Raw genomic sequence first — 24,535 nt, 5'->3', positions numbered from 1 at the left:
ATCTGCATGTAAATGTCACCCACATAATATTACGTCACCCACATAATATTATTAATATTACATAATAATACGTTTTTTTTCCACTAATCTCTGTGTTTGGTTAATGAAAGTATAAGCATACTCACACTATGCGTACTGTCCTTTACATGGGTGTGGTACCCTTTAAGCCTGAAGTATAGTTCAGTTTTTATGCATACGTGGGGGTCACAGGCTTGTACTGGAGTTTGTAGGCCAGAAGATGCAATTTGTCTCAATGCGCAAGCGGGGAACACTTATCTACAGGAATGGTTTGCATGACTGCGTGTTTCGACATGCGGTCACGTAGCCATAAAAACAATATACTTTAGATATAAGCGTACTCTGTTATGCTATGCAGAGGTGGTCTCTTGTACGATGTACTTTGTTTGGGCAGGGTGTGTGTGCTTACTGTGCCAAAGTGTGACACTTTAGCTGTAAAACTGTAAAAACACAATTGCATGCCGCCGAGTCTCATCGCATCCCAAACGACTCTAGATAACAAAGGTGTGTTTGACTACATGCGTGCTGCGCAGACCCATCAGTTTATGACATGAAATAACCGGGCGAGAGATTCAAAAGCTCAAATATTGCACATGGGAATTCATTGGATGATTTGAATGATCATAATTTGCATTTTTCAATTGAAATTTTTATATTTTACCATGCTACATAAATATTTAAGTTGCGTTAATTTAAAGCAAAACTTAAAGCATTAGTGTGCTGAAAGTTCTAACACAAGAATTTGTTATTTTGAATGTTCAATATGGGAGAGCGGGGGTGAAAGTATCAGTATTAGAAACCGTAACTTTAAAAGATAATCTTTTAGACAGATTTCGACTTTCACATTGAACATAAGTTTACATCATTGTTACTTTTGACCATGTCAGCTGGGATGAAACAAAGATATTTAATATTAAAGGGGATGTAAAATAAACCTTTGGTGTCCCCAGAGTTTGTATGTGAAATTTTAGCGCAAAATCTGTCGGTTCAGTTCTTGTCACGGAGTCCTTGTTTTATGTCACACTGCCTTTCTGCGTTCTTGTTTGTTTAATGTTCTGGATTGTTTAATATGTATGTCCTTTTGCCTGTCTGGACTATGATTACGGATTACCCTAATAAAACTGCTATTGGATCTTTGTGTGTGTGCGGTTCGTGACAATTATAGCATGTTAAAATTGCCACTTTCTAGGTGTAAGCAAAAATATCATGTTTTTGGGTGTTTTCTTTTAAATGCAAATGAGCTGATATCTGTACAAAATGGCAGTGCAGTGATTGGATAGTGCAGATTAAGAGGCGGTATTATCCCCTTCTGACATCACAAGGGGAGCCAAATTTCAATGACCTATTTTTTCCACATGCTTGCAGAGAATGGTTTATCAAAACTAAGTTACTGTTGATCTTTTTCAAATTTTCTAGGTTGATAGAAGCACTGGGGACACAATTATACTGTAGCACAAAATTCAGATTTTTGTAATATGTCCTCTTTAACAAGATCTTTGTTATTGAATGGGGAGATCGCAGTGGTCAGAATTGCAGCTGTAATCCAACAACCCAGTTAAAAGAGCCAATCTCTCAAATGAAAATCACGTGAGGGAGGGACTTTTGGAACGCCCAGTATGGAGAGGGTCTTGTTCTAATCAGAGCTCTTTAGAAAAAGAGTCCAAAAAGCTTTTAGATTTTTCTTAATAAATATTCAATAATGTGCTATGTATATATCTTGTACCTGTTTGATTTTTAAATATACAAAGAACAATATAAAAAAAGACTCATATAGCACTTCTTCATTAAATTTATTGTTAATTATAATAATACTCCTGGCTCAGTGTCGTTTTCTTTTTGTTGTTAATATGAACATCTGATGAGAGATGCCATCTTGATCACTTTCAATTATTATTAATCCCTGAATGTATTAGTATATGCATTTTATCAATACAAGGAATTAATGTATTAACCCCTTTGCCGGTGTTTAATCATTGTGCTTTATTTTGATTGGTTGATCAGCATTTTTATTGTTTTTGAACGCCAAAACACATGACGTCCATTCTAGTGGACGCACGGTCTTGAGGGGCTAATTTATTGAATTTCATTTTCTTAACCAGCAGAATCACAGTGGCATAAACACTCCACCCATACATTTTATGGATAAATATGCACTATGCCATCACTCTCTAATTACACAATAATGGATGAATCTGCATTAAGAAAAACAATTACCATAAAAAGGTTGTTTATGGTTTGTTATGTGTTGCTAAGGTTTTCCTGAAATTCTTTTAGTTTGGAGTTTGCAGAGTTTGTAATGCACTACCGTCACTGGGCTACTGCTCTCAATTTCTGAACAAATTTCTGAACAAATCCCTACAATTTTCTGACATTTGAACTACACTCTTCAATGAGTGAAAGACCTGACTGATAAAAACTGCCAACCCCTTTCTGATATTACATACACGTGTGACCTTACAGCTCTGTATAGCACTCCTCCACGTCCACTTGAAAGAGGAACTGCTGCCAAAGGTAATCATCTCTCTCTCTCTCCCTCTATCTATCTATCTATCTATCTATCTATCTATCTATCTATCTATCTATCTATCTATCTATCTATCTATCTATCTATCTATCTATCTATCTATCTATCTATCTATCTATCTATCTATCTATCTATCTATCTATCTATCTATCACCCCATTTTTTGTTTAATCAACTTAGATTTACAAGTCATATCAACTTACTATTATCTTGAAGAGATGAGTTGTTATAGCTTATAAAATAAAATTAACTTTATAAGTTATAACAACTCACCTCTTATCAAGATAAATAATAGTAAGTTAAAATGACTTGTAGATCTGAGTTGATTTAAGTCAACAAATATGTGTTTCAAATGTTTTTACATATGTATCTGAACATGTTATATTTTTTATAAAAATGTACCCACTTGGTGATTTTGGTTTGTAGTAAAAGTGTTTGTCAGCGACTCTGAGGATTTTACAGCACAATGACATCTCAGGTTGCGCGGACGGTCCTGCGTCTGGAGGCATCTGAAGTTGGGGAACTGAAAGATGGCATCAATTTTAAGAAAAACTCGGAAGATGGCAAATGTTACATCATTTTCAAAGACAAAGATAAAACACGAGCCTGCAAAAACCAATGCAAGCACCAGGGAGGACTTTTCATTAAAGACATAGAGGATTTAGATGGCAGGTTGGTGAACCTTTAAGCTCATGTAAATATATGTAAATGTAAATTTTGGTTCCTTTTTTTGCATAAACACACAGTTGATTAATGTTAAGTGCAAATACAGAAAATAACTATGTAGATAATTTTTTCTCATTACAGTTTTTCTCAGTCGCTTTGGTACATTTCTCGAATCATACTCACAATTTGCAAAACAGTAAGTGCATTTCTCACAACAATTTGTACAAATAGCAAAACACCATGGATTACCTGCAAAAGCCACTCTTTTACTCAAAATACTTAGTTCATCTCTCAAAATTAAATATCTATGTCAATGAACATGTCAGTGCCATCAGAATAACAAGTCATTGTGTCATTGTGTACGGATAAGACAGTCAAATTGTTTAGTCATGTTGTCAATATAACAGTTTACTCTGAAGTGATGTTCTGATGTAAACTATGGCTAAAGTTTTGACGACAAGTATTGTAAATTGTAAGTTACACTTAGTATAAGTTATGTGTGAGTTTGATTGCAAGAGACTTGACTAAATTTACATTTAACGCTTTTACTGTTTGTACTGTAATTCGTTGAAAGACCATGTCATTGCCATAAAGAAAGATAAAGACAGCACTGCAAGCACTGCATAGCATAAAGAGAAAAAAAACAAAAGTAGAAATGTGAACATGATAGATGTTTAAAAGATGTCTAACCATAGCCCAAGAATAGATGATGCATATACTTTTAGAACATGTAAAAGAAATGAAAGCAAACACCTTGAACACACTTTGCTTACACGTTGGAATATCATACATCTTCAAGTTATTTTGGCAAAAATGGCATGTAACCAAATTCAAGGTTATTTAGGGTAGAAGTGGGTTACTCATAGCCGGACTATATTGGGTCAATAGTTAGCAGTCATTTCAACTTCTCGGTTTTTGCTTGCTGGGGACATTTCTGTCTGTTAGAGAAATTCAAGATTCACCTGGGAGCAATTTACCTATTCAGGACAGATTTAGAAAAAATGTCTAATGGAAATGTATAGAAATATGTTTGACCATATCCTGTATTTTGACAACATGTTCAACCATTTTGCATGTAAAGACTTATACTATGAAGTAATGCCTAAATATTGTGGGGGGGGGAGACTATTCAACAGACACCCATTATAATACATTTTGATCAACATGACATAAGCAACTGATAATGTAGGAAAAAGCAGAGAATTGTACATAATCATTTGCATGGATGTACCAAAGCATTTGCAACTTGTTCAAAGAAATGAGAAACTGCTTTTTTGATGTGCACAAGTGACACAGTGATGTGAGAATTGAACAAGCAGTTTTGAGAATTTCAATTCTGATCTGAGAAATGTACCAAAGCGACTGAGAAAAACTGTAATAATTCACGCAAAAAACATGATTCACACATGCGTAGACTATTTCACATGCATGATATCTAATTCAGATACACAAAAATATATATATTCGCAAAAAAACGATGTACACACACAAAATAAAAATTAATATTCATAAAATACGTTTCACAAACGAAAAAAACAATTCACAAATGTAGAACTGTGTACGAAAAGTTTTAAATATAGAGTTTATCATGACTGTGAATGTACGAATCGTCTTTTTTATGTGTGAATTGTTTTGAATTCGTGTGTATGTTTTTTGAGACTTTGGTGGCAGCGTGCTTCTCCAACGTGGGTCACTCGTACGCTTTAGCCAATCAGATGCAAGCTTACCATTCAACCAATCATAAACCGCCAAGAGCGCAGCACTCAAGGAGCTCAGCATTGCACACCTTTGCGCAATCAACTGAAATGAAGCTTCACGTCATCAACCAAGCATGGCGAATGAAGTGCAGGATATACGTGTAAGTTATTACTTTATTTCATATTGTTACTCATTCACACATTACACTCGCTGTTTACAAAAGATGAATAACGTGAATGACGTTAATCGTGTTGCAAGACAGACTGTCTTACCTAACAGTAAGAAGGAAGGAGAAGTGTTTTTCAAAGTTAAATCAACAACTTTGAGAGTTTATATGAAAACACAAAAGACAGCTAAAATGCATTTTAAGCAGACGTTTTTGTGGGTTCTACATCTGTGCATAGACAGGCTAAATCTGTTCATAAGTGGTTCAGTTTCATGACAGTAGCCTAGTAAATCAGTTTACATATAACATTGATTCTTAATTCTTGATATTGTTTAATGTCATTTATTCACCGATTGTATTAAAGGACTCTCGTTGTGTAATACTATCACAGAGCAGTTTTCTTGTGTTGCTGGGACAGCACATTGTTGCAGTACTCAGAGCTCAGTGAAGTTCACAGCTGTACTGAAACGGTTGAAAGCTGACACAGACCTAGAACAATGGTAATTTTTATTTAATCTACATTTTACTGTAATGTAGTATTCCAAACTTTGCTGTAATTTTTATTAATGTTAACATGGCCACTGTGTGTTTTCAGAGGTTCTGTCTGCAAGACCCAAAGAAAGGAAGCTTGCTGATGTATTAAGGTACAACACAAAAATGTTGCAATGTAGTATTTTACACACACACACACGCACGCACACACGCACACACGCACGCACGCACGCACGCACGCACGCACTCACTCACGCACAAACACACACACACACACACACACACACACAAAATACATACTATATGAGATCAGGCTCATTTCACTGAAAATGTTTATGTAACGGATAAAGTTTATACGAGTGGTTATTACAGAATAATCCATTACAATGTACAAAACAACAGTCCTGTCCAGATTGAGGCTGCGGTGTGACATTCAGGACGTCAGACGATTAGAAGTATTGCAAATGCCATGTAATAAGAAGCAGTATTTGATAAAAAACTGCGAAAGATTTTAAAGACTAAAATGATAGGAATTTACCTTTTTTCATTTCAGGAGTACCTTTTAAAAGAGTGTCACCTGTAAGCTGCCTGACCTCACAGTCCTCCAAGTAGCAGAGGCGTTTAAGGACCTTGCCAGTGCTGTAGCCCCTTCGGTCACCACTATCAGGATGTCACATGTCAATTCTTTGGTGGATTTTGGCTTTGGCAGAGTTTAGTATGGAAGTGTGCTGTCATACCAGCAGCAACAACTCGCAACCTTAATCGCTATCAAGATGCCGCATAACTACAACCTCTGCAACTATTTGGCTACAACCTTGACACATCTGTTTGCTTGATAGTTATTTATATTTACATGTTTACATTTCTGAAGTTAAGGTAGTTATTTACAGTATATTACATACATACTTTACTGCAATGTAAATGTTCGAAGTAATTTAGATTTACATTCATGCAGTGCAGGCAACACTGAATAAAAGTTACTTACAGTATATTTACATTCATTACTGCATTGCAAATGTTCAAAGTCATTTATATTTACATGTTTACATTCCTGCAGTGCATGCAACACTAAATAAAAGTTATTTACAGTATATTTAAATACATTACTGCATTGCAAATGTGTAAAGTCATTTATATTTACATGTTTACATCCATGCAGTGCAGGCAACCCTGTACTAAAGTTATTTACAGTATATTTAAATACATTACTGCATTGCAAATGTTTAAAGTCAATATTTACATTCCTGCAGTGCAGGCAACACTGAATAAAAGTTGATTATATACAAGTCAATATTATTTATACCTGAACAAAACTAAATGCAATACTTGGTTCACTGGATAAGGCAACGTCCTTTCTCAGCCAGCGACGCACTTTAAGGGTCAATGGCACGATCAAATCATCACTTTTAAAATGACTGCAGATCCTTGTATGAGAAGTGATGTTAAATCGCTCGCGTCGAATGTTGTGAATCCATTTTCTGTGTGATTTTTGTCCACAAAAAACATTTGGAAACTCAGACTTTTGAGGAGTCCTCACATAACTGGACACAGCAATGTTCAGCTTAACTACTTTCTTTCCGCTGTTGATATTTAAACTTTCTGGAAGCCATTACTATAATGGTTAACTATATAATGCTATAAATATACTTTAGTTATAAATCGCTCTCAAATAAATTTTATGAAAGCATTTTGCTGCTAGTACACTCAGATACGAAATGCGCTAAGTAAATATGTGACCAGTCACGGAAAGTAGGGACACAAGTCGGATCTGGGGCATTTTGAGTTATTCATAGATTCTGAAAGTGCAGATTCTAAGCTTTCCAACGATGTGTAACACATGGAAATCTGATAAGATTTGGAGAAGTTGTGGCCATTTGAATGTAACACATTCAAGAAAGAGAATGCTGAGAAATCTGAGAAAGAAAAAAGTTAACACTTTCCCTTTTCCCTGGCTGGAGAGACAATAGGGCTCATTTACATCTCATTTAGCTAAGCCATACCCCCTGTAAAGCCGTTTTGAGATACAGAGGTTCTACCATCATATGTAGTATTTTATTACAGAAGTCCGAATGACAAAATGCAAAAATAAACAGGACTTTTAACGTTACCTTTGCGGGGATCACAAGTCGAATCCAGTCTGTTTCAGATGTGTGAATCATCCAATGATTTTTGTCCACAAATGCGTATAATCCGTGAAATATAGATATATAGTCTATTTCGCATGAACTTCTGGTAATACAATATAATATACAATCTGAGGACTATTTACATCGTAACATGTAAGGGTATATCAGATTACACTCCGGTATTTACGTTCCGTTAAACACATGAACCCGCCTTCAAAGTTTGTATTTAAAATAGATAATCCAAAAACAGCACTGTCGAAAACGTGAAGTCCTTAAGAGATGTTACCAATCGCTCGCTCGTTCCTCCATCAGGCAATGACTTCATGGAAAATATTGATAGACAAAACATGTAGCCAATTGTATAAAGAATACAACGATCTCTGTGTAACTTCTGTGTGTTTGGACAAATAACAGTCAGCCGCGTCACTGACTTTATGGGGCGCCGCAGTCGGATGACGTCAGAGTACCGCGAGAGCGAGTCGAAATTAAACTACTCCGTAAGATTTCTTAAAGAGCTCTCGCGGTACTTTGACGTCATCCGACTGCGGCGCCCCATAAAGTCAGTGACGCGGCTGACGTATATGCGGTTGACTGTTATTTGTTCCGCCCCAGCTTCTTTTATATTTCGTTTGTTTTGTGCGCCCGAGCTTCATTTACAGTCTGGGGAGACGCACGCTATAAGTTTGAAAAAATAAATAAAACTCAGCAAACATGTCTTAAGGGACAGAGCAGCCACGTCACTACAGTCACGTGACTTCACGCTCGAGCCGGAAGAGAAGACAATGCTGAATAAAGTCGTAATTCTTGCTATTTTTGGACCAAACTGTATTTTCGATGCATCAACACAATTTTACTGACCCACTGATGTCACATGGACTACTTTGAGGATGTTTTTATTACCTTTCTGGACATGGAAACCGTACATAGATTTTCAATGGAGGAGACAGAAAGCTCTCGGACTAAATCTAATGTTAAAACATCTTAAACTGTGTTCCGAAGATGAACGGAGGTCTTCTGAGTTTAGAACGACATAATGGTAAGTCATTAATGACATTATTTTCAGTTTTGGGCGAACTATCCTTATTCAGTAGTCACGCTGTTCCCTTTGGGGGCGGAGGTGAAAACACAAGCTTATACAGTATGTAAATACACACAGACAATGACGCCCCCCGCTGCACGCTAGAATCTCCGGAAAACAAGCCTATTTTAACCGCAAAATGTACGCTTTTAAATATACATAAACTGCTATCTCAAACATGGAGAGGCTTCTTCGTGATCTCAACTAACAGATTCTGCAATAAAACGAAAATCACAAATTTTGAAAAAAAAAAACTTTGTTTCTCATTTTCTCGAAACTTGTGCTGCCGACTTGTGTCCCTGGTTTCCGTGACGGGTCACATATGCTCAGATTTTTCCGGAAATATGTGAGGAGAGCCAGATTGCGCAAAAGGTGTGCAATGCTGAGCTCCTTGAGTGCTGCGCTCTTGGCGGGTTATGATTGGTTGAATGGTAAGCTTGCATCTGATTGGCTAAAGAGTACGAGTGACCCACGTTGGAGAGCGCGCTGCCAACAAAGTCTCAAAAAACACACACACGAATTCAAAGCAATTCACACACGAAAAAGACGATTCGTACATTCACTGTCATGATAAACTCAAAATTTAAAACTTTTCGTACACAGTTCTACATTTGTGAATTTTTTTTTTTTTTTTGTGAAACGGCTGCCAACAAAGTCTCAAAAAACACACACACGAATTCAAAGCAATTCACACACGAAAAAGACGATTCGTACATTCACTGTCATGATAAACTCAAAATTTAAAACTTTTCGTACACAGTTCTACATTTGTGAATTTTTTTTTTTTTGTGAAACGTATTTTATGAATATGTATTTTTATTTTGTGTATGTACATCGTTTTTGCGAATATATATATTTTTTGTGTATGTAAATTAGATTTCATGCATGTGAAATAGTCTACGCATGTGTGAATCATGTTTTTTGCGTGAATTATTAATGAGATAAAATTATCTCCATAAATAACCAGTATTTCCATTTTTTCCAATTATTCTGTTTACATTATATGTACAATGTCTATATGTTTGTTAATATTTCACAGACATAATAAACCATAAAGATTTATTATATGTCAGCCATTGTGCATGTGTGTGTGTGTGTGTGTGTGTGTGTGTGTATTTTGTGTGTGTGTTTGACAGAACAGTGCGTTGTACTAAACACTACTGGAAACTTGATGTGTCCACAATGGAGTATGTCAACCCACCCGACAGCTTTATGCAGGATGAACTTGGTAATGACATTTTCAAAACATCTCATTCAACCTCCATATTATCTAGTTGTAATGATGCAGCAGAGAAGTTGGACACAAATGCAGTAGTTTGTTGAAAATAAGACAAGATAATCCACAAGAACAGAGACATGAACAGAAGACCACACAACAGTAAGGTAAAAAAGGTCAAAATATCATTGATATCTCATTTGTTATTTTCTATGAATTAAACATAGAGGACAAAACCTTTTTGGAATGTTTTAGTTTTTTATTGTTGTGAGTTTCTAATTTAATTAATTGAACAATTTCAGTAAATCTAATTCTATTTTTATTTTAAACAATGCTATACAACAGTGATTCCTCTCTTATTAGTGAACATTTTATGAATTTAACGACTTATGCGATGAATTAGTTGTCACTACAGTGGTACCTTTTCAAAAAGTATACTTTTGTACCTAAAAGGTGCATATTGGTATCTTAGAAGCACATACTTGTTCCTTAAAGGTACATATCTGTACCAAAATGGCACGTATTAGGATCTGTTTTGAAGGTGCTGTCCAATTGACAACTTCTGTACCTTTTTTCTGAGAGTGTAAATGTTCTGAGAAATCCAGTATGACATATTGCATATGAAGGTGAAATAGGAAACTAGAAAATTGTACATCATTAAGTGCATGTACCAAAGCATTTGCAAGAATCCAAAACAATGAAAACGTTGCTTTTATGTTGTGCACAATAGACTATGAGGCTGAACAAAATGTTTTGAAAATGTCCGGAATTGGGACGAGAACCCAAGCGCAGGGGTTAAACAAAAGAGACTTTATTGTGACACAGCAAGAAAACAAAGCCCACGTGGGGGCATAACAACATATAAACACAGTAACTTCACAAAAGACAGACTTAACACTAAACTTGACTAGACTTTGATATTTAGCACTAGACTGGATATCACAAGAAAAGTACAAAACGATCAAGCACAGGACTAGGAATTCAGTGACATTGAGGCTACGTTTACACGTGGGCGGCTATTTTCATAAACAGACATTTCAACCTCTCTGGTTTCAAAAATAATATTGTGCACACATGTCAGTTTTCAGAAAAGTGTTAATTTACACGTACCCGTGCATATATGCCGTCAAGAGAAGATCAAGCCCACGTAAGCCAATCACCGGCAGTGATGGTGGTGACGCGGACTGGTTCTTCACGTTGGAGAGAGGAGTTGTTGCAGTAGGTGTTCGATGACGTCAAAGTACCGCGAGATTTGAAATTGGACCTCTACGTGTGATTTCTCAACTTGCTCTCGCGGTACGTTGACATCATCCGTCTGTCGGTTCTTGCATAAAATTCGAACATGCGTAAAATTGCTGACCTCCGAGCACTCTTCTCTGCTCCTCGACATAATGGAGCAGCTGTATTTGCTAATAGAAATACACGAAACGAGTTTGCACTAACTTAAATGTGATCTTGGAAGTCACATGTAAACATAGGTCACACTTTTGACGTAGGTGCAAGCTCTTGCGCATACTCTGTGACGTTGCCTGCTTAAACATCCGTTTGTCTTAGTTTACACCAACCGTGCAACTGTCACAGGTCGGAGCGGACCACAGGTGTTGTGAGTCACGCCCCTTCCTAGTTTCCACCTCGAGGAGGTCTCAAGAACACCCCAATGACCAGACACACGAGAAGAGGTAAGTACTTTTAAAACAAACTTTATTTAAATATTTAAAATGTAAGCAGGGGAAGGGGGGAAAGGGGAACAAAAATCAAACTCTCCGTCCTGAAAGTATGGGCCAGGGATGTTTGGGCTTTGTCACGGGAATACTCATGTAAGTTTTTCCAGGATGTGTACTCTTCTTTAGCGTGACTTTCATCCACTGTTCCAGCTAACTTGTTTCCTGTCTTACAGATGGACCATCCGTGGCTCCTTTCCGTCTTCCTGAGGCAAGAGAGAAATTACGGTAAGTATCACGTGGGCAGGGGTGAGTACCTTGTACTGCAGTATCTGAATCCGGGGCAACTGGAATCTCCAAGGGCAAATGGGCTTCCTTTAAGACACAGAGATATATTAATGGTTGGTCCTTTGATGTTTCCACAGAAAGGTAGGCATTCCTTCGTCGCGGAGATGCCGGTGGATGTCCCAGGTGAGTGGCTCGCTTGTACAGAGACGGATACCCAGGGGTGACTAATTCTTCAAAGGTACGTGTCCCAGGGCAGACAACTGTGACTCCACTCTAGACATACAAGAAGATATTCACAGGTGAATGGTTCTTAGCTCTAGGCATACAAAAACATACTCCCAGGAAGTGATACGTCACTGTGGCATACGAGTGTGTGTACCAAATGAATGGCTAGGTCTTCTCTCCCTCTCTAGACATACAGGTATGTATTCGCAGGTAGGAACTCTTAGCTTTAGCTTGTAAGGGCGTACTCTCAGGTAAGTGACTTACAGCTGTAGGCATACAGGTACGTATTCACAAATCGGTGTCGCTTAGTTTTGGGGCATACAGGTGTGTATCCACAGGTAGGTGACTCATCGCTTTAAGCATACAAGGTGGTGTACTCAGGTAAATGGCTCTCTACTTTGGGGGCCTACAGGTACGTGTTCACAAGTACAGGACTCTTTGCTTTGGCGTGTAGGGGCGTACTCTCAGGTAAGTGGCTTGCAGGTATGTATTCACAGGTGGGAACTCTTAGCTTTAGCTTGTAAGAGCGTATTCTCAGGTAAGGGGCTTGCGGGTATGCATTCACGGATAGGTGGCTCTTGGCTTTGGGGCATACAGGTGGGTATTCACAGGTAAGTGACTCTTCGCTTTTAGCATACAAGGGACGTACTCAGGTGAATGACTCTCTACTGTGGGAACATACAGGTACGTATTCTCAGGTGGGTGGTTTACAGGTGTGTATTCACAATCGGTGGCTCTTAGCCTTGGGTGCTTACATGTGCGTATCCACAGGTAAGTGACTCCTAGTCTGACTCTGTAGTGAATATACGAGGACAGAGAAAACATTCAACTTACGGACCCTTTAAGAGATGGACGATAGGCCTTGGCCTCGTTAGGGCTGGAGATTTCCCCGCAGGATTTCCTTCTCAGCCTAAAAGGGTAAGTGCAGACAACAGGGACACGGCACAGCACTGCAATCTTCAAGTGTACACACGTCGCAATGCACTTCACACACTCTAGTGACTTACGGTCGGCACCTTTGGACCGAGAGTTCGTCCAGGGGAGAATCCAATACACTGACACAGCAGATGGCCCACAGTTGATGTCACAGCCGCAGCAGAATAACGTCCTCCCATTACAAACGATACTCTGCTCACCCACAAATCCTTTCCACCGTGGGGCCGCTTACACACTATTCCACAACTCACAACAATGGTTGGTATTCCATATTCAAGGTAAGGTATATAGATGTTTTGATCATTCAATGTACTCACGAATCCGTTGATGCTAATCTTCCTCTCTTTGTCTTTGCAGCTACTCACACATACACAGCCAGAAGGGTGACATTCGCTTGGTTCCAAATCCTCTAGCAGCTCTTCAGGTAAGTATCTCTCCTTTCATAAAGACAGCATAAGTCAACACAGAGTTTTATCCAATCGGGTTATCCATTTCAAACCTGTATATTATTGTTGTCCCACTCCTTCTTCGCTTTGTGAAGGTCCAAATCCTCAATATATCCATCTCAGTTTCCTCTTCAGATGCCCCGAACGTTCTGCTCCACCCGCAGTATCTGCTGAAAAATCAACAACACTTCCTGTATTTCTGAATGCCCACTTTATACTTCTCTTCCCTGCTGAATTACCCAATCAATGATCGCCACGTTCAGCGACACACCTGTTGCCAAACTTGCCCAAATTTCGGTCTCCCGGAGTTCCTGGAAGTGACTGGTGTTCGGGGAATAATGTCCAGGCGGAACTAATCTTCGCCCACTTTTAGTTCCACCCCTTCAAAAGTCACTCCGTGACACAACCGAAGATTTTCAAGATCTCCACTCTAGCCGGAGTTTTTAGAAACAATCGGTTTCAGAGGCGAGTTCTCCGTTTGCGTCTAAACGAAGGTAAAATCTCTCAGTTTTTAAAAATAACCATGTACGTGTAAACAGGGCCTAAACAAAAAAACTAAACAAGATAACAAGGGGAAAACAGGTGAAGGGAATGAACTAATGATTAAACAATTAACTGGGAGAACAAGGGAGCGGAGACAAGAGACGAGACACTGAAGACACAAGGTCATGAGCCTCCACATAGAACATGGGACTGCCAGAACTCTGCCATCATGACAAGACATTAAAGAGTAACTAAACCCTAAACCAACTTTTTTTAGTTAATGATCTGTAAGAATGGGGCTTTATTAGTGCTGTTCATTGATTTTAGTAACTTTTTTGACATTTGGATATAAAGTGTTTAAATACTACAATATACGGTGTAAAAACGCCATTTAACGTTAAAAATATAATTTGTGATCTACGCAACAGACCAGTATTATTTTCCTTATGAAGATGATGCATGTAAAGATGTTAAAAATATTGTTACGAACAATAAAAATACATTTTAGGAAAGACATAAAAAATAGGATAGAAATAAATGTGAAAGACATGATAAAAAAACGGGAAATTATTAAACATGTAGAAAACATTATATTACTGCAAAATAAGATTACATTAGCATTTTCAGACATGTACGTGGATATTTTCAGATGCAAAACAAAATATTTGCAATATATTTTACATAGACTGTAAAAACATGGACGTAGGGTCTGTGACATCACCCATATTTGTGAAAATCTTTTTTTAAGCCAATAGTTGAAGATGAGCTGGGTTTAATGTGGTAATCTGTGTCAAATTTTTCTATCCTAACAGTTGCTCATTGCCCAGTGGGACTGTTGCAATCTGTGAAGTTCCTTTGGGTATTAATAGACACCTTTTTAGCTGACTGTTGGTTACTTTTGGGAACTTATATATGAGTAAAGTTATCAATTGCAGCATCGCAAGGTGAGCTTTTTCACTTAGTGGCTGATGACTAGCTTGTACCCCCTCGGGTGTGTGGCTTTGCTACGGCAGGGATTGGCATTGCAACCTGTTGGGCTAGCTCCACCTCTAGGGGGTAGTAACGACTCAAGGTACAGGTACCACGCGCTTAGTGACTGTAGTAAAGGTGTGCACTTTGGGTCACTTTACAGTAGTCCAGTTAAGCCTTTCCTGGCTTTTCTTGCCCAATATGGCGGTTTGGCAAATGATCTTAAGGATGGAGGGTGGTCCCATAGTCCATTGGGTTTGGACCACCATTGTGCTTGGACACAGTATGTTCTGTCCTGCACACCTCCGCTCTCACTGGTGCATCACGTAGCAGAGACTTCTTTCCTATTGTGATGCTGAGGGTGGTGGGTGGTCTCATAGCCATTGGGTATGGTTGACCATTCTGAACCCCCCTAAGGCCTGAATTCCATCATCCCTTCGACCCCTCGACATGGCTTTGGAGTGACTTTTCAAAATGGCTCATGGGACCATTCGACTCTTCCGTGTCAACGGCACTCTTTTCTCCCCTGTGGAGAGAGAACCCCTGGATCAATGCCTTTCTTTGGTCTTCTAGGTCTAGCCTTGTTCCCTCTTCAGACCTTTGGACCTCAGAAGCCCCACTTTGAGCCTTGGTATCTCCAAGTTTCTTTGCTACCAATGGGTGCCTTGAACTCACTTTATCTTGAGACCCCGGTCTGGCCATGTGCCCAAGGTTCATACAACTCCATTTCGAGATCAGGTAGTGATCACCCATGCCCTTCCTAGTATGACCCAACATTGGTTTGTCCGGTACGTGCGCTCCACACCTACTTGGACCATACTCAGAATTTTACAATTTCTGATCAGCTCTTTGTCTGTTTTGGAGGTCAGCAGAAAGGGAAGGCTATCTCCAAAAAGGGAATCGCTCTTGAATCGAGGATGCCATCTCTTTGGCATATCGTTCACAGAATTTGCCCTGTCCACTAGGGGTATGGGCTTATTCTATTAGGAGTGTAGTTTCCTCCTTGGCACTGTTTAGTGTCCCTCTTTCAGACATCTGCAGAGCTGCAAGTTGGGCTACTCCTTCGATCCTGATTTATATTTCCCCATTAAGACCTTGGGTCTTCCCTGGGCGGGTTATACCCTCGCCCTATGCCATGCTAGCTCCACGCTTTGTAGCTCTGGCTCTGAGTTTGTTTCCTTATTTTTGGAAATGTTTTTCACTTATACCTCCCATAGATAGTTTGTGTTCTCCGCATGTCTCTCCAAAACCTCCCAGTGTCGGGTTGGCAGCAAGCCTTTGTGGAAACCTTTTTGTGTCCCATTTGGTACGGTTCACTTTCCCTGTGCACGGGATGGTTATTGACCTATGCAAAGTTCCCTGGAACATTGCTTGCTAGCTCCTCTTTGGCATAGGTGATAACTTGCTCAGCATTGCGGCATCTTACATAGGGAACCCCTAGTGTCACTTCATCGACACAACGTCGAGTGAGTAACAGAAGGGGAACGTCTTGGTTATGTATGTAACCTCCATTCCCTGAGGGAGGGAACGAGACATTGTGTCTCTCAACGCTGACCTCCCACTGACCAGATGGTCTTTAGATCGGCTCCTCAGCACTAAAACTGAATGAAATCGCCTTACGGCCTCCATTTTATACATGGATCTTCGGGCAAAGTCACGGTATGTAAATTTCATTTGTATTTTATTCGGCAACTCTCATTGGCCCATCATAGAGAATCCGAGCGATTGGTCTCTCAAGGTCGAACCCCTAGTGTCACTTTATCAATACAACGTCTCATTCCCTCCCTCAGGGAACGGAGGTTATATACGTACATAGAGTATGTCATAGGTTTGCTCGTGTTGTAATTGGATTACAAGTGCTCTTTGTTATTGTGTTTGTATAGAGGTGGTGCTGTCAGATACTGATGGGAGTTTGGAGCTGATTGAGTTAAATCCACCTGATCCTTGGACTGTGGACCCTCGAGAGGCACAAGAGCTACAAACTGGAGAGCTCACGGTAAAATACAACAACGACTTAAACAATCTGTAATCTGTTCCTCAATGCACTGCTTGTATCATGCAATGCTAGTGTGTCTTAAAAATGAAATGTTATTATATCTTATTTATACACCAAGGCGTTTACACCAAGGCGTTTTGTTCCAGTTTTCAAAAAAGCCAGCAGCTTGGCACCGAGACTTATGAAAAATATTCAACTTTTGGTAAAAAGCTCTGCTCGTCAATGTCACAACAATAGGCCTATGCACAAAAATCTGATTTTAACTTATAGTCTGAACATAGTCAAAATTGCATAATGAGTACTGGATGTGCATTGAGAAAACACAGACAGGTAAGGAGGCGAGAGTGGAGCAAACCCTATCGCTAACCCTGGACTTTACACTTTTTGCATACTCACCCGGGATATCATCAGAACTTCTGCATTTCGGTTTTCAATAAACTTGTTACATTTATATTACTTACCTCTGTGTTGAATTAATCATTTTGTCTGTTGTTTTCTTACACATTCTTGAAACTAAAAGCTGAAATCAGTGGGTGAATAAATGTGATGTATGTCTTTTGTGTTAGTTGACATACATTACACATGCGTGTATGGAACTCAAAGCAGGAGTCAAGCGGATGATGTTTGATCCCTGGCTGACAGGACCGGCGTTTGCTAGAGGATGGTGGCTCTTACACGAACCTCCATCTGATGCCATGGAGAGACTCTGTCAGGCTGATCTCATTTACATCAGTCACATGCACTCCGACCATCTGAGGTTTGTTTCTTACCCACCAACAAATGTTATGGTAACACTCACTCTTCATTTGGTCAGCTTTTACAATTAGGTCAAACGTCTTTTGTTAGGTTATGTCTTGTAAGCATTTACATGGAGGCTTTAACTCATTCTTTTTTGTTGTTGTTTATTGAGAAGCTAGCGGTACACAACACAATAAATGTGATTGGGCTGAATAAACACTTTTCTCCCTCTGGAGCACACAGTGTTGCCAATTATATTCAACGGAAAGTAGCTAAAGCTTGCTTGGAAAGTCACTGAATGCTAGATTATATCATTACTTAATTAGCATATTTGTGATGTCATAACGCCGTATTTGGATTCTTACTATATTGGCACTTCAAATGCGTTTCATATTTCTCTTACTCTCTGAAGTGTCACAAACTATATTTTACAAAAAATTTAACCAGATACACATGATGCTTCAAGCTGAAAAACTTTTTTTTAATTTGTATTAAAATACTTTTCACAATTGATATTTTTTCTAAAGCAGTTTACAGAAAATCCTGCCTTAATGTTTTAAGTCTCCAGTGTGCAGCCAAAGATAAGTGTGACAAAGTCTGTTTTAACTTAAAAAAAATGTTTTACATTTTTTCTTTTCAGCTACCCCACTTTAAAATTACTTTCAAAGAAGCGTCCTGATATTCCCATTTATGTTGGAGACACTTCACGCCCGGTGTTCTGGTGAGAGAAACACAAAGACAAATCAAACTGCCAAGATGTTGCCAGACACTTTCCAAAAACTAACTGTGTTTTATTTCTGTCCTGTAGGTACCTGGATAGAAGTGATGTGAATTTAACAAACATCAATGTGGTGCCCTTCGGTGTATGGCAAAATGTATGTTATTTACATGCTCTATACTCTTTACTTATGTACACATGTGTGATGTAAATGTAATCATGTTAAATTGATATTAAAAAGTTGATATTCACTTTTTTATTCTGCCATTTCCAAGGTTGATGAGCATCTGAGATTTATGATTCTGATGGATGGCATTCATCCTGAGATGGATACTTGCTTAATAGTGGAGTATAAAGGTATTTTGTTCTGCCATTCTGTAGCCTGAACGCTTTTGAGTTTTTGAACCTGATCCCGGGTCAGTTAAAAGGTGTTGTTTTTGTCTTGAGCAATTTCCATTCAAAACACCCTGTCCAACCAGTTTACACTTTACAGCTTTACTTTATTGAAATAACTGTCAATTATAATTTGCTCATCACAAAGCAAACTGCATACCAGTCTTTTGACATTTAGCTGACATTTGGTTTTAAAGGTACCCTGATTATAAATACATATACTTTATGGCTTAACACTGGCATAGGCTATATATGAAATATAAAAACATTACAAATTTCATGGTTGTAATAAACTTTAAGAAAATCTTTTCATCACAATATGTGAGTTCAAAACGATAAAGTGCTTTATGAGGTTTAAGCACAAGTTTGTATTATTCATGTTCAGCCTAATGATGTTCGTCACTGTCACTCAAAGTGGTCGATACCTTTCAAACTTTTTAAATTTTAAGTTTAAGGCACATTTTCTTTACATCAGTACCAATGGCTGAGCATAATACAGTGAAAGTTGTTGACTTGCATATGAAGTTCCTAACTGCAATTTTATAGGATTTTATATGTAAAAAAAATTCATAAACTTCAAATTTTATTTGCTTTCATAAAACATTTCTGTAAAAAGATTTTATTTAAGTGCACTAAAATAGCAAAAGCTCTTCAAACATTTGAAGTCTGTCTCAAGGTCACATGATCCTGAATACGGTCGACTGTACCAGACCAAACAATGGACGTCTCCCACACGGTGTGGATGTGATGATGAGTGACTTCGCTGGAGGTGCTTCTGGCTTTCCGATGACTTTCTATGGTGGTAAATACAGCGGTGAGTTACACAAGTGCATTACTGCCATCTTTGAACGGGTGAATTATGAAAATCAAAGCTGTTCATGAGAGCGTAAAGAAATTATCATCATAAGCACATGTATGGGAGAATGAATACAATGACTATTTTGTATTTATTGACCATTGTCTGGTCTTATGATCTCATGGTTCATTTACTTTGACAGAAACCTGGAAGGCAGAGTTCATCAAGAATGAAAGAAAGAAACTGCTGAACTATAAGACTCAGCTGGTGAAAGTTTTACAGCCAAAGATTTACTGTCCTTTTGCTGGTTACTTTACAGAAGCTCATCCATCAGACAGGTCAATGACATTTTTATCTCCTAATAACCTTGTGACCATTAGAAATAAATTTAATTCAACCATGATATAGAAAAAATACCATGATATTGAAATGTGAGTGTAATCATTATGGTCTGTTATGAAACAATATAATAATCCAGGTTAAGATGTATCAGGAATATTTCATTGTGACTAACAGGTACATAAAGGAGACAAATAAGAAGAACAGCGCTGAAGACCTGAACGCATCCATAAGGACGAGCTGCCCAAATACTCTGACCTGGACTCCTTTACCCTCTTCTGTGCTGGATGTCGCTCTCGCTCTAGCAGATCAATCTAACACGTCTGTATTCATAGCTTTACATTTGACTAATTATGTAGTATGTGTAAATTAGTGTGTAAGCATGGATGTTTATGTAGTATGTGTGCATTAGTATGTAGCATGCATGCTTATGTAGTATGTGCTAATTAGTATGTAGCATGCATGTTTATGTAGTATGTGTGCATTAGTATGTAGCATGCATGTTTATATTAGTATTTGTGTATTAGTATGTAGCATGCATGTTTATGTAGTATGTGCGCATTAGTATGTAGCACGCATGTTTATGTAGTATGTGCGCATTAGTATGTAGCACGCATGTTTATGTAGTATGTGCGCATTAGTATGTAGCATGCATGTTTATGTAGTATGTGTGCATTAGTATGTAGCATGCATGTGTATGTAGTATGTGTGCATTAGTATGTAGCATGCATGTTTATGTAGTATTTGCGCATTAGTATGTAGAATGCATGTTTATGTAGTATGTGTGCATTAGTATGTAGCACACATGTTTATGTAGTATGTGTGCGCATTAGTATGTAGAATGCATGTTTATATTAGTATGTAGCATGCATGTTTATGTAGTATGTGCGCATAAGTATGTAGCATGCATGTTTATTTAAGATGTGCGCATTAGTATGTAGCATGCATGTTTATGTAGCATGTGTGCATTAGCATGTAGCATGCATGTTTATGTAGTATGTGTGCATTAGTATGTAGCATGCATGTTTATGTAGTATGTGCGCATTAGCATGTAGCATGCATGTTTATGTAGCATGTGTGCATTAGCATGTAGCATGCATGTTTATGTAGATGTGCGCATTAGTATGTAGCATGCATGTTTATGTAGTATGTGCTAATTAGTATGTAGCATGCATGTTTATGTAGTATGTGCGCATTAGTATGTAGCATGCATGTTTATGTAGTATGTGCACATTCGTATGTAGCATGGATGTTTATGTGTGCATTAGTATGTGGCATGTAGTATGTGTGCATTAGCATGTAGCATGCATGTTTATGTAAATGCAATTATGTCCATCTGTTGTTCTGCTATTATTATCATTTCTGTTTATGATTTAGTATGCATACTTTTCTTTTCTGCTTTAAACACCACAATCACAGGAATGCAATCACTCAACCCTCGAACGGTACAAAGATCTTTAAGGACAACTGGAACTTTGATTTGTATTTGGATGAGCTGAATGCTGCCATTTCCCATGATATCTTTAAATACAAATCCTGGATCCAGTATTATTATAACTGGGCGGGATTTAAAGGCTACAATCTGGTCATAAGGGTAAAGAAAGTTTTCATAACCCAACTGGTGTTGGATCTCACAGATATAACTGCAAACAAACACATAAACCAAAGCAGTCAGTTTACTGTATATTGTGCATCAGGTCATTGAGACGGATGATGAATTTGAGCCGCTGGATGGAGGTTACGATTATCTGGTGGACTGCATGGATCTTTCCTTTCCAGACAGGAGACCAGAGAGAGATCACGCATATGAGGAGGTAACTCTGAATTTCACTGGAAGTGTTATCATCGCTTACTTTCAGGACCTAAACCTTCATGTTGTTTTGTTCTGTATGTATGGCTTTAATGTGTTTATGTTTAGATTAAAAATAGAGTGGGTGTGATGAGACACGTGGTTGTAAATGGACGACTCTGGGACGACCTGTACATCGGCTTCAATAACAGAATGAGTCGAGATCCTGATGTTTACCATCACAAGTAAGATAAACATCTTTTCATTTGAAGATATCAAAAAAAAGATAAACTATGTGAGGTCACAATACATAAACACATCTACTGTCTCAGATGCACTTAGAATAAAGGTACAAAGCTGTCACTGTGACGGTACCCTTTAAAAAGGTCCTTATGTTTAGGCACAGATACCTGTGAGGTACAAATATTCACTCTTATTACACAGCTTTCTACAGTGCTTGATTCTGATTGGCCAGTCGCTACATTTCAATGCATGTTATTGTGAGACAACAACTGCCTGAAACTATTAACAAACGGTAACCTGGATGCTGCAAATCATTTTGTTACAGTTTAATATTACACAGAGGAATAATGTACAGGCAACCAGCTGTTATCGAAAAATAAGCCCAAACAGTGTGATCAGGACACAATGCGAAGCCTATACAGGTCTAGACAGATATCATATAGGTATACATTTATACTTTCTGAAAGAGAACTGTTCCAGTGACAACATTTGTACCTTGTTTATCTTTTTCTGATAGTGGTAATATTATGGTACTTGGATCTGTTAGAGTAATAGCAGGTTTTATTTTGTTACATACATCAGTGACTCTGAGGTTGTGACTCAAAAACAAGTCAATGATCGCTTCTGATTGGATCACAGCCGCAGGCGAATAATGCCTAGTGCAAATAATAAAATTAACCATATAATCTAATATTGGAAAAATACACTTAACAGCCTTTAAAATGTACATCTGTTTTTTAATAAATAATTAAATGATTTAGTGAACTCATTTGTTTTTTTTACTGTCAGGTTTTGGAATCATTTCCAGACAGAATTACCACTAACAGCTCCAGACTGGGATCATTTCCTTCAAATTATCGCTGAACAGACGGATGCTCAACATTCAGATCTGTCACAGGAGAATGGTTTCTGTCTGCTTTCTTAAAGCAAAAATATGAATACAGAAATAATTACAGCTTTTATAACAATCACCCAAACACTTAGAAATTCATAGTTTTCATTCATGGCAGTGGCGGAGCCAGGGATTTTTCATAGGGGTGGCCAGGCAGGGGCCAGCATTACTCTGGGGTGTCACATATAAAATCTCTAACATCCCACCTTAAAATACTTTAAAATACTTTCACACACACACACACACACACACACACACACACACACACACACACACACACACACACACACACACACACACACACACACACACACACACACAGGTCACTAGCCCTGTTCCTAGAAATCATGCAGAGTTCAGCTCCAACCCTAGTAGGCTTTATGCCCAGCTGCACGACTTCCTGAACTGCAGCTCCTTGTTTCCTGTCTGCCATTGTTGGGCAGGCTGATTGATCCAGGTGTGTCTGATTATTGTTGTTGTAACTACTGGGGTCGGGCACACCTGGATTAATCAGTTTGTACAATAATGGCGGACAGGAAACGGGGAGCTGGCTGAAGTTCGGGGGGTAGTGCAGCTGGGCATAATGCCTATTAAACACACTTGAATCTGCCAATGTCCATGGCTACCTAAACAATTGAGTCAGATGTGTTAAAGCAGGGTTAAGTATGCAGTAAGGTGGGTCTCGAGGAACAGGGTTGATGACTTGTCTGGTCTAGTTCATTTAAGTTCATCCAAGTCATGATTATTTTGTATAAAGTATGTGTAGTCAACAGTGACTCCATCTAGTGCCTACAGTTTCATGACACACTTGAATTGAAAGATTACTTGGAATAGATTTTTTATTCATTTTTATTCATTTGTACTAAATTTAAATTGTGTAAAAAAATGTTTTTACAGGGATGTAATGAAACATATATAAAATATAAATCATGCTTGTAATATATAACCAGTGTGCTATTTGTAAAAAAATCAGGGGGGGGGGTTCTCAAATATTTTTATTCATGAAACCATGGGCTTATATTGATTAATCAGTGTATTAAGCTATTTCTCGTAACTTTTGAAATAAAATATGTATAATGTCCTACATGCACCCACCATGAGCGTGATTCGAACTGCTTTGGTATGATAGTCAAATGCTCTTACATGAGGGTTGCCATGAGCTCTAACATCTGTCACTAGAGCACTTCTTGAGGTTGGGACGTGAGGTTTACTTTTACTGCACAGCTGTCAGTAAAATGGACTGGTAAATGGACTGCATTTATATAGTGCTTTTAACAGACCAATGGCCATCCAAAGCGCTTTACAATTAGCCTCACATTCACCCATTCACTCACACATTCATACACCGACGGCGGAGTCAGCCATGCAAGGCGCCAGCCAGCTCGTCGGGAGCAGCTGGGGTTAGGTGTCTTGCTCAAGGACACCTCGACACTTGGTCCGGTGGAGCCGGGGATTAAACCACCAACCTTCCGGTTTGTAGACAACCTACATGAACCAATGGAAACCAATTTTCAAAAGGTAATGGAAAGTAGCTGCTTTCTGCTTTTTGAAAATTGTGTAGATTGACTTTGCAAATTGAAAAATAGGGCCAATGAAAACATTAATTGCGCAAAACGCCCATATATACCAAAACGTTTTTG

At 38.4% G+C, this 24,535-nt stretch overlaps 1 protein-coding gene and 1 long non-coding RNA gene across 4 annotated transcripts; both read left to right on the top strand.

Annotated features, from left to right (window-relative positions):
• The first annotated feature begins 2,444 nt into the window (after nucleotides 1–2,444).
• LOC129432719 (cytidine monophosphate-N-acetylneuraminic acid hydroxylase-like) lies at nucleotides 2,445–23,208 on the top strand. 3 transcript variants are annotated; one of them, XM_073862597.1, is made up of 15 exons: nucleotides 2,445–2,529; nucleotides 2,968–3,213; nucleotides 9,904–9,995; nucleotides 16,875–16,987; nucleotides 17,554–17,744; nucleotides 18,366–18,446; nucleotides 18,534–18,600; nucleotides 18,719–18,800; nucleotides 19,513–19,638; nucleotides 19,835–19,970; nucleotides 20,149–20,292; nucleotides 21,391–21,565; nucleotides 21,669–21,785; nucleotides 21,890–22,005; nucleotides 22,793–23,208. In XM_073862597.1, the coding sequence occupies exons 2-15, from the start codon at nucleotides 3,008–3,010 to the stop codon at nucleotides 22,926–22,928; spliced, it is 1,782 nt and encodes a 593-aa protein (XP_073718698.1). In that variant the 5' UTR covers nucleotides 2,445–2,529; nucleotides 2,968–3,007; the 3' UTR covers nucleotides 22,929–23,208. The 3 variants fall into 3 exon arrangements, with proteins under 3 accessions (XP_073718698.1, XP_073718663.1, XP_073718734.1); XM_073862562.1 differs by having other exon boundaries at nucleotides 2,446–2,529; nucleotides 19,513–19,650; XM_073862633.1 differs by lacking the exons at nucleotides 2,445–2,529; nucleotides 9,904–9,995 and having other exon boundaries at nucleotides 3,082–3,213; nucleotides 19,513–19,650.
• Nucleotides 3,226–6,669, top strand: LOC141361428 (uncharacterized). The gene is made up of 3 exons (XR_012367499.1): nucleotides 3,226–5,571; nucleotides 5,667–5,715; nucleotides 6,117–6,669. It is a non-coding gene; the product is annotated as an uncharacterized lncRNA (long non-coding RNA).
• Nucleotides 23,209–24,535: the final 1,327 nt, after the last annotated feature.

The sequence above is a fragment of the Misgurnus anguillicaudatus genome, chromosome 1 (genome assembly GCF_027580225.2).
Source record: "Misgurnus anguillicaudatus chromosome 1, ASM2758022v2, whole genome shotgun sequence".
NCBI lineage: Eukaryota > Metazoa > Chordata > Actinopteri > Cypriniformes > Cobitidae > Misgurnus > Misgurnus anguillicaudatus.
The sequence above is the reverse complement of the archived record's forward strand: the minus strand, read 5'-3'. Positions and strand labels throughout refer to the sequence as shown.

Excerpts from the sequence above, each read along its gene's own strand:
- LOC129432719 (XM_073862562.1), top strand. The coding sequence starts at position 3,008 with ATGACATCTCAGGTTGCGCGGACGGTCCTGCGTCTGGAGGCATCTGAA. Across the intron at positions 18,601-18,718 it reads CCTTCGGTGTATGGCAAAAT|GTTGATGAGCATCTGAGATT; the intron begins GTATGTTATTTA and ends GCCATTTCCAAG. Across the intron at positions 19,651-19,834 it reads CTATGGTGGTAAATACAGCG|AAACCTGGAAGGCAGAGTTC; the intron begins GTGAGTTACACA and ends TTACTTTGACAG.